This window comes from Culex pipiens, chromosome 1 (assembly GCF_016801865.2).
Source record: "Culex pipiens pallens isolate TS chromosome 1, TS_CPP_V2, whole genome shotgun sequence".
Classification (NCBI taxonomy): Eukaryota; Metazoa; Arthropoda; class Insecta; order Diptera; family Culicidae; genus Culex; species Culex pipiens.
In genome coordinates, this window is record NC_068937.1 from 22,277,009 (window position 1) to 22,292,022 (window position 15,014).

General features: G+C 33.0%; 1 protein-coding gene across 1 annotated transcript in view; it reads left to right on the top strand.

Moving 5' to 3' along the window:
- LOC120429957 (frequenin-1) overlaps positions 1-15,014 on the top strand; it is a 156,916-nt gene that overhangs the window by 114,917 nt on the left and 26,985 nt on the right. The window contains exons 4-5 of the mRNA XM_052706276.1: positions 20-68; positions 10,543-10,632. Coding sequence (XP_052562236.1) covers positions 20-68; positions 10,543-10,632 — 139 coding nt within the window. The remainder of the gene's footprint in view (positions 1-19; positions 69-10,542; positions 10,633-15,014) is intronic.

Below are 15,014 nucleotides of genomic sequence, written 5' to 3' on the forward strand. Positions count from 1 at the left end.
GCTGGTTTGACCCGGACAGGCACAAAGGGTTCCTGAAAGACTGTCCCAACGGGCTGCTGACAGAGCAGGTAAGCGGATTAATTTTACCCAAAACAATCTATTTCTGACAGGGCCCCACAGTCTACTTGGATTAGTCCCACCCCTTTCGCAACGACCTTGACTATGCCGACTTCTTGAGAAAAAATGTTGTTCTCCAGAGCTAAATTTCACTGGAAAAAGTGTCAAATAAAAATCCAAATCGTTTTAAAAATTTTAAGAATTTTAAGAATTTTAAAAATTTTAAGAATTTTAAGAATTTTAAGAATTTTAAGAATTTTAGGAATTTTAAGAATTTTAAGAATTTTAAGAATTTTAAGAATTTTAAGAATTTTAAGAATTTTAAGAATTTTGTTAAGAATTTTAAGAATTTTAAGAATTTTAAGAATTTTAAGAATTTTAAGAATTTTAAGAATTTTAAGAATTTTAAGAATTTTAAGAATTTTAAGAATTTTAAGAATTTTAAGAATTTTAAGAATTTTAAGAATTTTAAGAATTTTAAGAATTTTAAGAATTTTAAGAATTTTAAGAATTTTAAGAATTTTAAGAATTTTAAGAATTTTAAGAATTTTAAGAATTTTAAGAATTTTAAGAATTTTAAGAATTTTAAGAATTTTAAGAATTTTAAGAATTTTAAGAATTTTAAGAATTTTAAGAATTTTAAGAATTTTAAGAATTTTAAGAATTTTAAGAATTTTAAGAATTTTAAGAATTTTAAGAATTTTAAGAATTTTAAGAATTTTAAGAATTTTAAGAATTTTAAGAATTTTAAGAATTTTAAGAATTTTAAGAATTTTAAGAATTTTAAGAATTTTAAGAATTTTAAGAATTTTAAGAATTTTAAGAATTTTAAGAATTTTAAGAATTTTAAGAATTTTAAGAATTTTAAGAATTTTAAGAATTTTAAGAATTTTAAGAATTTTAAGAATTTTAAGAATTTGAAAAATTTTAAGAATTTTAAGAATTTTAAGAATTTTAAGAATTTTAAAAATTTTAAGAATTTTAAGAATTTTAAGAATTTTAAGAATTTTAAGAATTTTAAGAATTTTAAGAATTTTAAGAATTTTAAGAATTTTAAGAATTTTAAGAATTTTAAGAATTTTAAGAATTTTAAGAATTTTAAGAATTTTAAGAATTTTAAGAATTTTACGAATTTTACGAATTTTAAGAATTTTAAGAATTTTAAGAATTTTAAGAATTTTAAGAATTTTAATAATTTTAAGAATTTTAAAAATTTTAAGAATTTTAAGAATTTTAAGAATTTTAAGAATTTTAAGAATTTTAAGAATTTTAATAATTTTAAGAATTTTAAGAATTTTAAGAATTTAAAAAATTTTAAGAATTTTAAGAATTTTAAGAATTTTAAGAATTTTAAGAATTTTAAGAATTTTAAGAATTTTAAGAATTTTAAGAATTTTAAGAATTTTAAGAATTTTAAGAATTTTAAGAATTTTAAGAATTTTAAGAATTTTAAGAATTTTAAGAATTTTAAGAATTTTAAGAATTTTAAGAATTTTAAGAATTTTAAGAATTTTAAGAATTTTAAGAATTTTAAGAATTTTAAGAATTTTAAGAATTTTAAGAATTTTAAGAATTTTAAGAATTTTAAGAATTTTAAGAATTTTAAGAATTTTAAGAATTTTAAGAATTTTAAGAATTTTAAGAATTTTAAGAATTTTAAGAATTTTAAGAATTTTAAGAATTTTAAGAATTTTAAGAATTTTAAGAATTTTAAGAATTTTAAGAATTTTAAGAATTTTAAGAATTTTAAGAATTTTAAGAATTTTAAGAATTTTAAGAATTTAAAGAATTTAAAGAATTTAAAGAATTTAAAGAATTTAAAGAATTTTAAGAATTTTAAGAATTTTAAGAATTTTAAGAATTTTAAGAATTTTAAGAATTTTAAGAATTTTAAGAATTTTAAGAATTTTAAGAATTTTAAGAATTTTAAGAATTTTAAAAATTTTAAAAATTTTAAGAATTTTAAGAATTTTAAGAATTATAAGAATTTTAAGAATTTTAAGAATTTTAAAATTTTTAAGAAATTTAAGAATCTTAAGAATTTTAAGAATTTAAAGAATTTTAAGAATTTTAAGAATTTTAAAAATTTTAAGAATTTTAAGAATTTCAAGAATTTCAAGAATTTTAAGAATTTTAAGAATTTTAGGAATTTTAAGAATTTTAAGAATTTTAAGAATTTTAAGAATTTGAAGAATTTGAAGAATTTGAAGAATTTTAAGAATTTTAAGAATTTTAAGAATTTTAAGAATTTTAAGAATTTTAAGAATTTTAAGAATTTTAAGAATTTTAAGAATTTTAAAAATTTTAAGAATTTTAAGAATTTTAAGATTTTTTTTTGCATTTTTGTGTATGTTTTGGTATTTAGCAACTTTTACGACAAATCTCATTTCGGTGTATCAACCGACGAATCCTTGCTGTCAAACCCCTTGTCAACGCTGCCAAAGCACGTCACAACCCCGAACAAAAATCCGTAGTGTCAACACACTTCCAATAACAAATCACCTGTGTCCGTGCGCCAACTTCCGGGGTCCACCAAATCAATCACCTCTCCTTGTTGGAGGGATCTCCCGGAAGGCAATTTATCATCGAAGCTCAACCGGTCACACCGCTTATCGGCTCAACGGCACCTGTCAGCCGGGAAGATTCCTGGAAGGACGATTTAACGTGGCCACACGCCTCAAGGCAGCCAAGACGGGAAGCAATTATCTGATCAATTAGACGTTCCCACCTTGAGTTGCCTACCTTGGCTGACCTTAGATGGTGGTTGGGCGATAATTATTCCCCCTTGGTTGAGGTTTAAAAATAGAGTTTGCGCGGTAATTAACGGCAATCGTGTAATGAGTTTGACATTTAAACGATAATTACCGATTTCACTGTCCTACCCCCTCAATTTTGACAGTAAATAAGTACACGTCAGCTTGGATTTAGCTATTTATTTAATGTCATGTTACCTAAACAGTGTTGCCAACTTAAAGCTATTGTCTGTCAAACAACCTTATCGATCGAAAGTCAAACTTAGAAATTGCATGTAAAATTTATGGTAATTTCCCCGATCAAAATCGCACCCGATAAGGAGCAAGTGCCGAAAGTCAAACTTTGATTTATCCTGCTGCTGCTGCTGCCACCACCAGTGAATTGGAAAACTTGTCGAATCACGATAAATTCACAAATCTCCCTCTTCGTCTTCGTCGATTCAAGCGAGTGCTCCGGATTTCGAGGGAGGGGTAGGAAACTAGTGTTTGAATACATTTTGATTGGGCGTGAGCTTACATGCTTCCGTTTGACACGTGGCTGACAGCTTGATTTATTTCAACCTCAAGTGTATGTTCCTCGTGGTTCGGAGCAAGGCTTCCGACCGATTTGACAGCTTGTCACAGAACAGAACGTTCAGCTCCTCCAACTGTTGACAGTGGTTGACGATGCAGTCGGCAAAGTCGTCCCCAAACAAACAGTCGTTAAACGTCAGCTGCTTCAACCTTTTCAGCTTTTGACACATCTTCAGCATCATTTCGCCGTCAAAGTTGGCCATGCGCCACAGATAAACTTCCTCCAGCTGCGGACACAGCGCAAACAGCGCTGCCAGCAATTCCTTTGACAGCTGGCAGTCGCTCAACTCAAGGTAGCGCAAGCTGTCAAAATACGCCACCAAAAAGTCGTCGCTCCGATTCACCCGAATCCGGTCCAGCTGCAGGCGCTCCAACTTCCGACACGGCGCGACCGCGGCGAAAATCTCCGACCAACTCTCGAAGGCGCAGCACTTTAGCTCCAGGACGCGAACGTTTGCGGACGCGGCGCAGAAACGCTGCAAGCTGCAACACGTCACGCGCACGTTTGACAGCTTCAGCTGCGTCAGGTTGGCGGAACCGTGCGCGGTTAGGTTGAGCAGTTGGTGAGTGGCGTAAACGCCACTGATGGCGAGGTAGGTTAGATGGGGCATGTTGGCGAGGAAGGTTGGCAACACTGCGCCTTCGCTGTCAATTTTGACAGCTAGGCGCTTTAGTGAGGGGAGGTTGGGGCCAATTTCGTTTATGGTCTGGAAGTAGGGGAGAGTGGGGAGACTTGATCCCTTTTTTTTGTATCGCACATAACTCTGTCAATTTCTCACAAAACTATGATCTTTTTGCATGAATTGAAAGCTTAAACATTCAACTATGTTTGGCTGATAAGGGTATTTCATCAGATAAGCTCTTCGAATAATGCCAAGCGTTTTTAAAAAATATTTTAAACCGGTATTTTCAAAATGTTGGGGGTAATTTGATCCCCCTTTCAACATTTTGAAGAAATCTTAAGCAAAATGTTTCTTATTCATCCAAACTTTTAATTTTCTATAAGATACAGCAATTTTACATTAAACCTGTACGTTTGTGTTCAAAATATAACAAGTTTAGCATGTATAATATTTAAAAACTTAAAATTTTCTTTATTAGACCAAAATTGAGCATGTTTACAAAAGCTGGTAATTTTTGTTTACAAAACTTTTGAAAAATGGTTCAAACTGCAGTAAGTTATGTACAACTATACTAAAGGAAACTATGTACGAAAACCCACCCAAGTTATTTAATTTTGAGGCTGATTCCAGTGACTGTAAAAATGCAGGGATCAAGTCTCCCTAAACGCACTTTTTTAAACAATTGATTGTAAAAATAGTATGACGATAAATTTAACATCAAATGCGTAAGGGTTTTGGAGTTGATATGTTTATCAAACAATTCATGTATAAAAAATATTTTTTTAAATAATTTTTGAGTGTTTTCTATACTTATCAAAACAAAGAAAAAAGATCTCTTGGAAGTTTTTTGCAGCACTTCTTAGAAAAATGTGTGTAACTCAATCTAAACATTTTCTAATTTTTTTCTTTGTTTTCTACAATGAGTTTTAGTCAATTTCGCACAACTTTCTAGAACGAAGCTAATTGTTTTACCCACATGCTGACGAGATACTGGCTTGGGATCAAGTCTCCCCGGGGATCAAGTCTCCCCACTCTCCCCTATAAAAGGTTGAGGTTAGAGTTGACGTTTTTGACAGATTGTTGAGATCGACGTACCTCAACGGTTGTGACGACTTCTGGGATTTCCAGCTCCTCCAGTGTTGCCTGCTTCCGACTAAATTCCACCAGCTCTGATTCACCAACCCGGAAGCCGATGAACGCTGCTCTTTTCAGTCGAATTTTTTTCAAGGCTGTCAACTCGTACAGTATTTTTGCGGTAGCAAAAACCTCCACGCCCTCCAACGTGTTCCGAACCGATTGCAGAAACCGGATAACCCGTCGCTCGCTCTGAACTTCCGTCAACTCCACACGTAGCCTAACCTCTTTCAACCCCGTGCAAACCTGTCCAAAAACGTTCAGCAACCCAACTCCACCCTCCAACCCCTCAATCGTCAGTTGTTCCAGCTTCGCCAACCGGAAGTTCTCCACCCTGTTACAAATCCCGGAACACCCAACCAGAACCAGCTCCAAAACTTCAAGGTTAGGCGTCCCCCCGAGCATCCCGACCAGTGTTGCCAGCGAAACCTTGCACTCAACCAGCTTCAACCACCGTAAATTCGCCCCAAACGACGTCCACCACGTTTCCACCGACACGATGCGTGCCCTCTTCAGGGTCGCCCCGCAAACCGGAAGTAACCGCTGCGGTTGAAATTCCCGATCCATCACCAAGTTTTCGGGAAACCTAACCTCAAACTTCCCCACCAGCGCCGGGTTGCCATCGACGATGCGCTTCCAGCTGCGACAAGCTTGACGTACGTTTGACAGCTGACGTGCGTTCAGTTGGAGGAAGATTCGTTCCCAAAGCTTGGCCGGAAGTTCCGCGGTGGAGCTGTCCTCCGACGAAAGTGACCACTCGAAACTGGTGCGCGGAGCTTTTAGGGTCACGGAGGATGAACCTTTTGAGGAACTGGCCCAACTGTTGGCCAGTGGGAGTAAGATTGAGGTAAGGTTTCGCAGGGTGTCTTCGATGGAGGTGAGTCTGGTGGCCATTTGTTGGATGGTTTCCAAAGGTACTGGGGACAGGCCACAAGTTACGCAGGAAGCCATTTTTGAACTGATTGTTTTGATTCTGTGTTTGAAACCAGCATAGCAATGTTTAGATGGTTTAGGTACATAAAAAAGAAATTAAACCTACATAAGAAAGGTTACCGTAAAATCCTCAAGATTGTCAAAATTGTCAAAATTGTAAGAATTGTCAAAATTGTCAAAATTGTCAAAATTGTCAGAATTGTCAAAATTGTCAAAAATGTCAAAATTGACAAAATTGACAAAATTGTCAAAATTGTCAAACTTGTCAAAATTGTCAAAATTGTCAAAATTGTCAAAATTGTCAAAATTGTCAGAATTGTCAGAATTCGTCAGCTGTGTGCTATCTTGTGACATAGACCATTTTGGTCGAAAATAAGTTAATGATGACGTTTTGCTATACTTAACAAACACTACAAGATGCTTTAACCCGATTTTGGAAACTCGCTTCCGTTTCCCGGATATCGCAATACACACTTGTGACATAGACCAATTTATCATCAAAATCGTCGTGCACACTTGTGACACGTCATACATGTTGTTGGAAAATGTGGAAAAATTTTCTTGTTTTTCACAAATTTATGTTTATACACACTTTCTAAAGGCAATGCAATCTTTTGTTTTTGAAAATATACTGATTAAGTCGGTTAAACTATTGATTTAAGCCTATTTTAGATTGTATGGAAATTCTGTGCACACTTGTGACACGTAGTACAATTTAACTTTCGAAACACACTTGTGACACGTGCTTTTCAGATTTTTGATTACATAATTTACTCTATCTTTTAACTGGTGTAACCAAATTAGTTGAAACTTGGAGCGTTTGTTAAGCGATAGTATACGAACCGATTGCTTCAAAAAGTTTGGCTCTACCATTCATAGATTTGACAATATTTATCATCAAACTTTAAAAATCGATTTTCTCGAAAAGTACTAAATGGTCGTTGTCACAAGATAGCACAGAGCTGACGAATTGTCAAAATTGTCAAAAATGTCAAAATTGTCAAAATTGTCAAAATTGTCAAAATTGTCAAAATTGTCAAAATTGTCAAAATTGTCAAAATTGTCAAAATTGTCAAAATTGTCAAAATTGTCAAAATTGTCAAAATTGTCAAAATTGTCAAAATTGTCAAAATTGTCAAAATTGTCAAAATTGTCAAAATTGTCAAAATTGTCAAAATTGCCAAAATTGTCAAAATTGCCAAAATTGTCAAAATTGTCAAAATTGTTAAAATTGTCAAAATTGTCAACACTGTCTCAATTGTCAACATTGTCAAAATTGTCAAAATTGTCAAAATTGTCAAAATTGTCAAAATTGTCAAAATTGTCAAAATTGTCAAAATTGTCAAAATTGTCAAAATTGTCAAAATTGTCAAAATTGTCAAAATTGTCAAAATTGTCAAAATTGTCAAAATTGTCAAAATTGTCAAAATTGTCAAAATTGTCAAAATTGTCAAAATTGTCAAAATTGTCAAAATTGACAAAATTGTCAAAATTGTCAAAATTGTCAGAATTGTCAAAATTGTCAAATTTGTCAAATTTGTCAATATTGTCAAATTTGTCAAAATTGTCACAAAATTCACAAAATTCACAAAATTCACAAAATTGACAAAATTGACAAAATTGACAAAATTGACAGAATTGACAAAATTGTCAAAATTGACAAAATTGTCAAAATTTTCAAAATTGTCAAAAATGTCAAACTTGTCAAAATTGTCAAAATTGTCAAAATTGTCAAACTAGTCAAAATTGTCAAAATTGTCAAAATTGTCAAAATTGTCAAAATTGTCAAAATTGTCAAAATTGTCAAAAATGTCAAAATTGTCAAAATTGTCAAAATTGTCAAAATTGTCAAAATTGTCAAAATTAATTGTCAAAATTGTCAAAATTGTCAAAATTCTCAAAATTGTCAAAATTGTCAAAATTGTCAAAATTGTCAAAATTGATTAATATTGATCTGAATCAGGGCACTTCCACCGTGGCTATTAAAATCGATCAAAATAGCAACCCAAATAGAAAATCAACAAATTTGTTTCCAAACTAATCGAGGGTATCAATTTCAGTCGGAATCCCCCAAAATTTCTCACTTAAGCGATGGTTTATCGAGTGCCATTCACTCTAGAGTTGTAAAACTATTCGCAAATCACCACCGGATAGCCGGTCCCGTAAGTGGCCCCCTCCACTCGAACCGAAACAAATGATAAATGTCACTCCAAGTGGTCCCTCGTTGAACAAAGAGGCAGCCAATTCGCAGCCAATTCATCCCATCCGCATCCAAAGCGGAGAGATGACTCCAATAATAGAGCAATCAGGCCGAAATGCGATATTGCGCAAATACTCGGGGCCGAGATACAAATGACGCTCCCCTCGTCGTCGGAACAATGGCCGCCGGACCGGACGCACCGGCACAATGACCGACGATAGGCCCATTTATGAATATACCCGTCGCTGAATGGTCTCAGTAATAATTTATTTAGGACTTCCTGACTGACCGAAATGAGTTATCACTTTCCTTTCGGTGGACCCCTCGTCGACGAGCTGTCAACGCGTCTTTGACATCTAATCCTTCGCTCGCGGTAATTCGATCATAAATATTAAACGCATATTTCCCCCTCACTAGTAAGCGATACGCCCGAAAAAAAAGTCAACAAATCGGCTTACCCCTCGTGACACTTGACGGATCAGAATATATTCCCAGCGTAGTAGGCGGCGGCGGCGACGTCGATGACAATGCAGACTTGGTCGCCGCCATCTTTTTTTTTCTGTCATCCGCAACAAAGCCTCGGCAAGTTGTTTATTCGGCATAATTCATTCTCGTGGGAGAAGGAGGGCGTAACGTGGGCCAAGAATGCAGATTTATGACCCCTCGTCCGGTGGGGAGGGAAAGTTGTTTTGCATTCACTTACCCCTCGGCAGCGAGGGGTGAGGAGGGCGTAAATCTTGTGCTTGTTTGAACGACGGATTATGGAGATTGTGTCGCGCCAAGGAGCCGCAAAGTACTTTCGCTCTCGAGACCGGGATTAAATGGTGAAGGCGAAAGTTGTTTAGTAAATGCAGGAGGCAGAAACTGGGATGGAATGTTGCCAAAAGTGGTTTGATTTAATGCAGGGGGATCGTAGCAGGCGTTGGAATTTTGAATTTTGAGCAATAAACGTCCTTATTTGACCTCGCATCACATTTTGTAAAAAAAAATTATACTTTTTGAAAAAAAAGGCTTTCGAACAAAGCATTCTCAGTAGAAATGCTTTTAGAAATATTCCCGGTAGGAATGCCCTAAGTGCACCATGACCATAACAATGAAAACAAAAATGTCAAAAAACACGCTGAAGAGAGAATAACAATAAATCGTTGTGTTCAAGCTTCACTATGAAATTCTATCTATTTTGACAACTGGGACAAACTTGTCACTTTTGACAATATTGACAATTTTGACAATTTTGAAAATTTTGACAATTTTGACAATTTTGACAATTTTGACAATTTTGACAATTTTGACAATTTTGACAATTTTGACAATTTTGACAATTTTGACAACTTTGACAGGTTCGACAATTTTGACAATTTTGACAGGTTCGACAATTTTGACAATTTTGACAATTTTGACAATTTTGACAATTTTGACAATTTTGACAATTTTGACAATTTTGACAATTTGACATCTTTGACAATTTTGACAATTTTCCACCCTCATGTAAGAAACATGTCGCGTCTTGAACCTTATTCTATGGGCTCAAAGCGAAACTTTTCCACTCAAAGCCCTACTTTGGCCGATTACTGTCCGGCCACGAAATCGCCCTCAATCAAGGGAACCAAAAATACAAAAGTTTTAGAATTGCAAAGTGTCAGCACTTTTTCTTCTTTCTTTTTGCCACAACCTTTATTGACTTCCTTAATCTTTGTTTTTTTTTTTTTACTCAAAAAATATCATGAAAGTGACTTTGTTCGCAGAAAAAACTCCAATCACAAAGTTTCGCCTTCCCACCGTAAATTTCTCGGAAATGGCCTACTTTGTCCACGCCTGACAAGAGCTGTCATTAGGCGCGCTTATGACAGCTAAAGCGGCAGGATGAACGGGCAACTTTGACGGTTAATTAGATTGAGTAAATGTTTCAAACTAGATGACGAAGCCAGTGTGAGTGCAAAATAGCGAAGCAAAGTGGCTGCCAAGATGGCGCGCTACTCATTTCATTTTGTCAACACAGAGCGAAAATGGGCAACAAAAAGTGACGACTCATGAAAAAGTTACGCGCGCCGGCAACTCGTTAGGATTAATAATTAAGAGTGTATGCACCGCGGGGTCGGCGAAGCGGAGCTATGACGTTTCTCATGACTTATTCATCGCATAGTTGGCAACACTGTTTTCACCCTAATCCAAGTAGACTGGCAGCACTGGCGCATTTCCCCTCTGGGAAATGGAAAGATATTTCTCCCTAACAAAAAATCCGCTATACTAATTTGCATCTCTTTCGCAGGGTTTCATCAAAATCTACAAGCAGTTCTTCCCGCAAGGTGATCCCAGCAAGTTTGCCTCGCTGGTGTTTCGGGTGTTTGACGAGAATAATGTAAGTATGCGGGATTTAGAGTGCAGATTATTCCAGGAAAAGAGAACTTCAATTTGAATAAACCCTCAAATCTCAATCTACAAGAGCAATTTACAGGTTGACAATATTTTCAAAATTTGTAGATTTTGAAAAAATGACAAAATTTCATTTTTTTAAATTCCCAAAATTGACCAAACTGAAAAAAATGTCAAAGGTGACAAAGTTGTCAAAATTGACAAAATTGACGAAAATGACAAAAAATAAAAGAACAAAAATTTAACAAAAAGAAAAAATATGATCATTAAAAACATTTTCAACGCTGTACATTTTTTTTATTTTCTTTATTACAATTTTACAAATTTGACAAAAAATATGAAACTAACAAAAAAATAATTACAAAAATTACAAAAATTACAAAAATTACAAAAATTACAAAAATTACAAAAATTACAAAAATTACAAAAATTACAAAAATTACAAAAATTACAAAAATTACAAAAATTACAAAAATTACAAAAATTACAAAAATTACAAAAATTACAAAAATTACAAAAATTACAAAAATTACAAAAATTACAAAAATTACAAAAATTACAAAAATTACAAAAATTACAAAAATTACAAAAATTACAAAAATTACAAAAATTACAAAAATTACAAAAATTACAAAAATTACAAAAATTACAAAAATTACAAAAATTACAAAAATTAAAAAAATTACAAAAATTACAAAAATTACAAAAATTACAAAAATTACAAAAATTACAAAAATTACAAAAATTACAAAAATTACAAAAATTACAAAAATTACAAAAATTACAAAAATTACAAAAATTACAAAAATTACAAAATTTACAAAAATTACAAAAATAATAAAAATTACAAAAATTACAAAAATTACAAAAATTACAAAAATTACAAAAATTACAAAAATTACAAAAATTACAAAAATTACAAAAATTACAAAAATTACAAAAATTACAACAATTACAAAAATTACAAAAATTACAAAAATTACAAAAATTACAAAAATTACAAAAATTACAAAAATTACAAAAATTACAAAAATTACAAAAATTACAGAAATTACAAAAATTAAAAAAATTACAAAAATTACAAAAAATTACAAAAAATTACAAAAATTACAAAAATTACAAAAATTACAAAAATTACAAAAATTACAAAAATTACAAAAATTACAAAAATTACAAAAATTACAAAAATTACAAAAATTACAAAAATTACAAAAATTACAAAAATTACAAAAATTACAAAAATTACAAAAATTACAAAAATTACAAAAATTACAAAAATTACAAAAATTACAAAAATTACAAAAATTACAAAAATTACAAAAATTACAAAAATTTCAAAAATTACAAAAATTACAAAAATTACAAAAATTACAAAAATTACAAAAATTACAAAAATTACAAAAATTACAAAAATTACAAAAATTACAAAAATTACAAAAATTACAAAAATTACAAAAATTACAAAAATTACAAAAATTACAAAAATTACAAAAATTACAAAAATTACAAAAATTACAAAAATTACAAAAATTACAAAAATTACAAAAATTACAAAAATTACAGAAAATACAAAAAATACAAAAATTATAAAATCTAAAAAATTACAAAAAAAAATAAAATCTGTAAAATTTCCAAAAAAATATAAATAATGCAACCATCAAAATTATAAATATTAAACTAATTTACAAAGGTCAAAGGACAGAGAAAAAAGGGCAAAGGACAAAGGACTAAGGACAAAGGACAAAGGACAAAGGACAAAGGACAAAGGACAAAGGACAAAGGACAAAGGACAAAGGACAAAGGACAAAGGACAAAGGACAAAGGACAAAGGACAAAGGACAAAGGGCAAAGGACAAAGGACAAAGGACAAAGGACAAAGGACAAAGGACAAAGGACAAAGGACAAAGGACAAAGGACAAAGGACAAAGGACAAAGGACAAAGGACAAAGGACAAAGGACAAAGGACAAAGGACAAAGGACAAAGGACAAAGGACAAAGGACAAAGGACAAAGGACAAAGGACAAAGGACAAAGGACAAAGAACAAAGGACAAAGGACAAAGGACAAAGGACAAAGGACAAAGGACAAAGGACAAAGGACAAAGGACAAAGGACAAAGGACAAAGGACAAAGGACAAAGGACAAAGGACAAAGGACAAAGGACAAAGGACAAAAGGACGAAATAAAATAGAATACATTTTTTAAATCAATTATATAGATATAGTAAAACAAATTTAAGTCAATTTGTTAAACTTATCTTATTTTCAGAAGGCTCAATCTCATTCACAACATTCCTCAAACGCGACAAACCTTCTGCGAAATTTCCCACCAAACTAAATCGCCCCTCTTCCAAGTAGTCGCTTTATTCATACGAGGGAACGGGTGGACAATCAATTTCGCCTGGTAATAGGCAACACACGGCACAACAAGTTGCTGAGTTGGCGAGTTGTTTCTTGTTTCTTTTCCTTTCAATTTTTTTTTATCAGAAATACTTTCACAAAACTCTCACTCTCCCTCCCGCAATATTTCGTGCGGCATATTGAAAACAAACCGCGCCTTAGGGCATCTCCACGCCTCCCCCATTTTTCTGGCAGCGCGCGGTGGCATTAGAGAGGGGCTTTTCAATTTCTTTCCCCACGCAATCGGGTGATAACCCTTGAATGGTGGATTTAATGGTGAAGAATTGAAAGAAAACAACTTTGTTAGGGCATTTCCATCGATATATATTACTTTAAATAAAGATGTTTAAAATGTCCGGTGGATATGCCCTTAATGAGTTTTTTTTGTAAACAGTTGTTAAATTTGATAACTGAAGAACTTAAGTTAATGTTTAATTATGTTTAATGATACCTCAATACATATTCCAACATAAGTGTGTAGTTTGATCAGTTTGACAGTTCTGTTCTGGAAAAAAGACATTTAGGGCATTTCCACCGCTTGTTTTCAATTTGACGTCTATTACCACTGGAATTTTTTTTAAGGGTTTTTTCATTTTTTTTATTTTCAATTGAACTTGAATATTTTGGTTGAAATTTTAATCACTCGAAGTTTTTTTTTTCATTTTAAGTATCTTTGACATAAATCAAACGGCACAATCATCCCACTCTCAAGGGTTCCCTCCCTTTGAAAAGTGGAAACATAAATGCAATTTTCAACCCCAATTTGGGTTGTTCTTCACCCCCTTCAACCCCCTCCTCCTCTCACCGAAAAAAATTTCGCCGATCCTCTGGGCACGACATTTCCGCCTGTTGCTTAAGGTGGTCTGGTATTTGAGAAAATCGTGGCGGCACGCGATTTTATGACCTCCAGTTTTCTTTTTCTTTTTTCTCCCCTTCCGTCGTTCAACCGACACACCGTAAGGGAGATCTTAATCTGATTTACAGTCACGAAGTTTTCCTCACTGAAAGAATGAGAAAAATAGCCGATTCGCCGACGTTGGAAGAAAATTGGAAAATTGGCCAATTTTCCAGAGCCGATTGATGATGTTTTTTTGGTTGTTCGATTCAAAAACGGAGCCCAAAGCTTGTTAAAAGTTGGCTTGTTAGTTGGCCATGACAGCGTTATGCCACAAAGGTAACTTGAAAACAAGTTTTGAGTTACCCCGCATAAGCGTTTAGGCTGACAGTTCGAATGTCAAAATGTCGTAAATTTTACCGCACATTAAAAAATAACAATTATTGCTGTCAAAACAGATAATCACGTTTGCTAAATGAAAACCAACAACTTTCATAATTCAATTTCCAATCACGCCCCGATCGCGTGCTCGAAACGACCTTTCTTTCGTTCGATTTGTCCGCCGCAAACAAAATGTGGAGAAAAATCGAAATCAATTTGGCAATAAAATTTGACGATCTGTTTAACCAAACAACAAGTTGCCAAATCCCTTCAGCACGCAACACTGCCAAAACAAAACAAACTCTTTAATTCGCGTGACCGAACGCGATTTTCATGGCACACTCTGTGCGCGCTGCACTTTTGTGGAACTCTAGCGAAACCTTGCAAAAGGACCGAAGAAACCAACTGACGTGAGCAGAATAGACTCTTTGTTTACACTTCGACATTGGCCCGTTTGCATTGTGTTGTTTGAAAATGGCGTGTGCATGTCATTGTTTGAAATTTTTCGCGGGCAAAAAAACGACAAACGTAAACAAGCGCGAGTAAACAAATTTGTTTTGACACACTCGCCGCTAATTTCTGCTGCTGATTTATTGACGATTGTCACGTGCGGTGACAGCTGATGGTGCATGAAAAAATAAAGAGCTAACTTATTTTTGAGTTGTCACTCATCCAAGTTTGAGTATTTCTTTCAAATCTGTGTGCACACTTATTCAAAATCACTCTGTTTACGTCAAAACCAAACCTATTTCAAA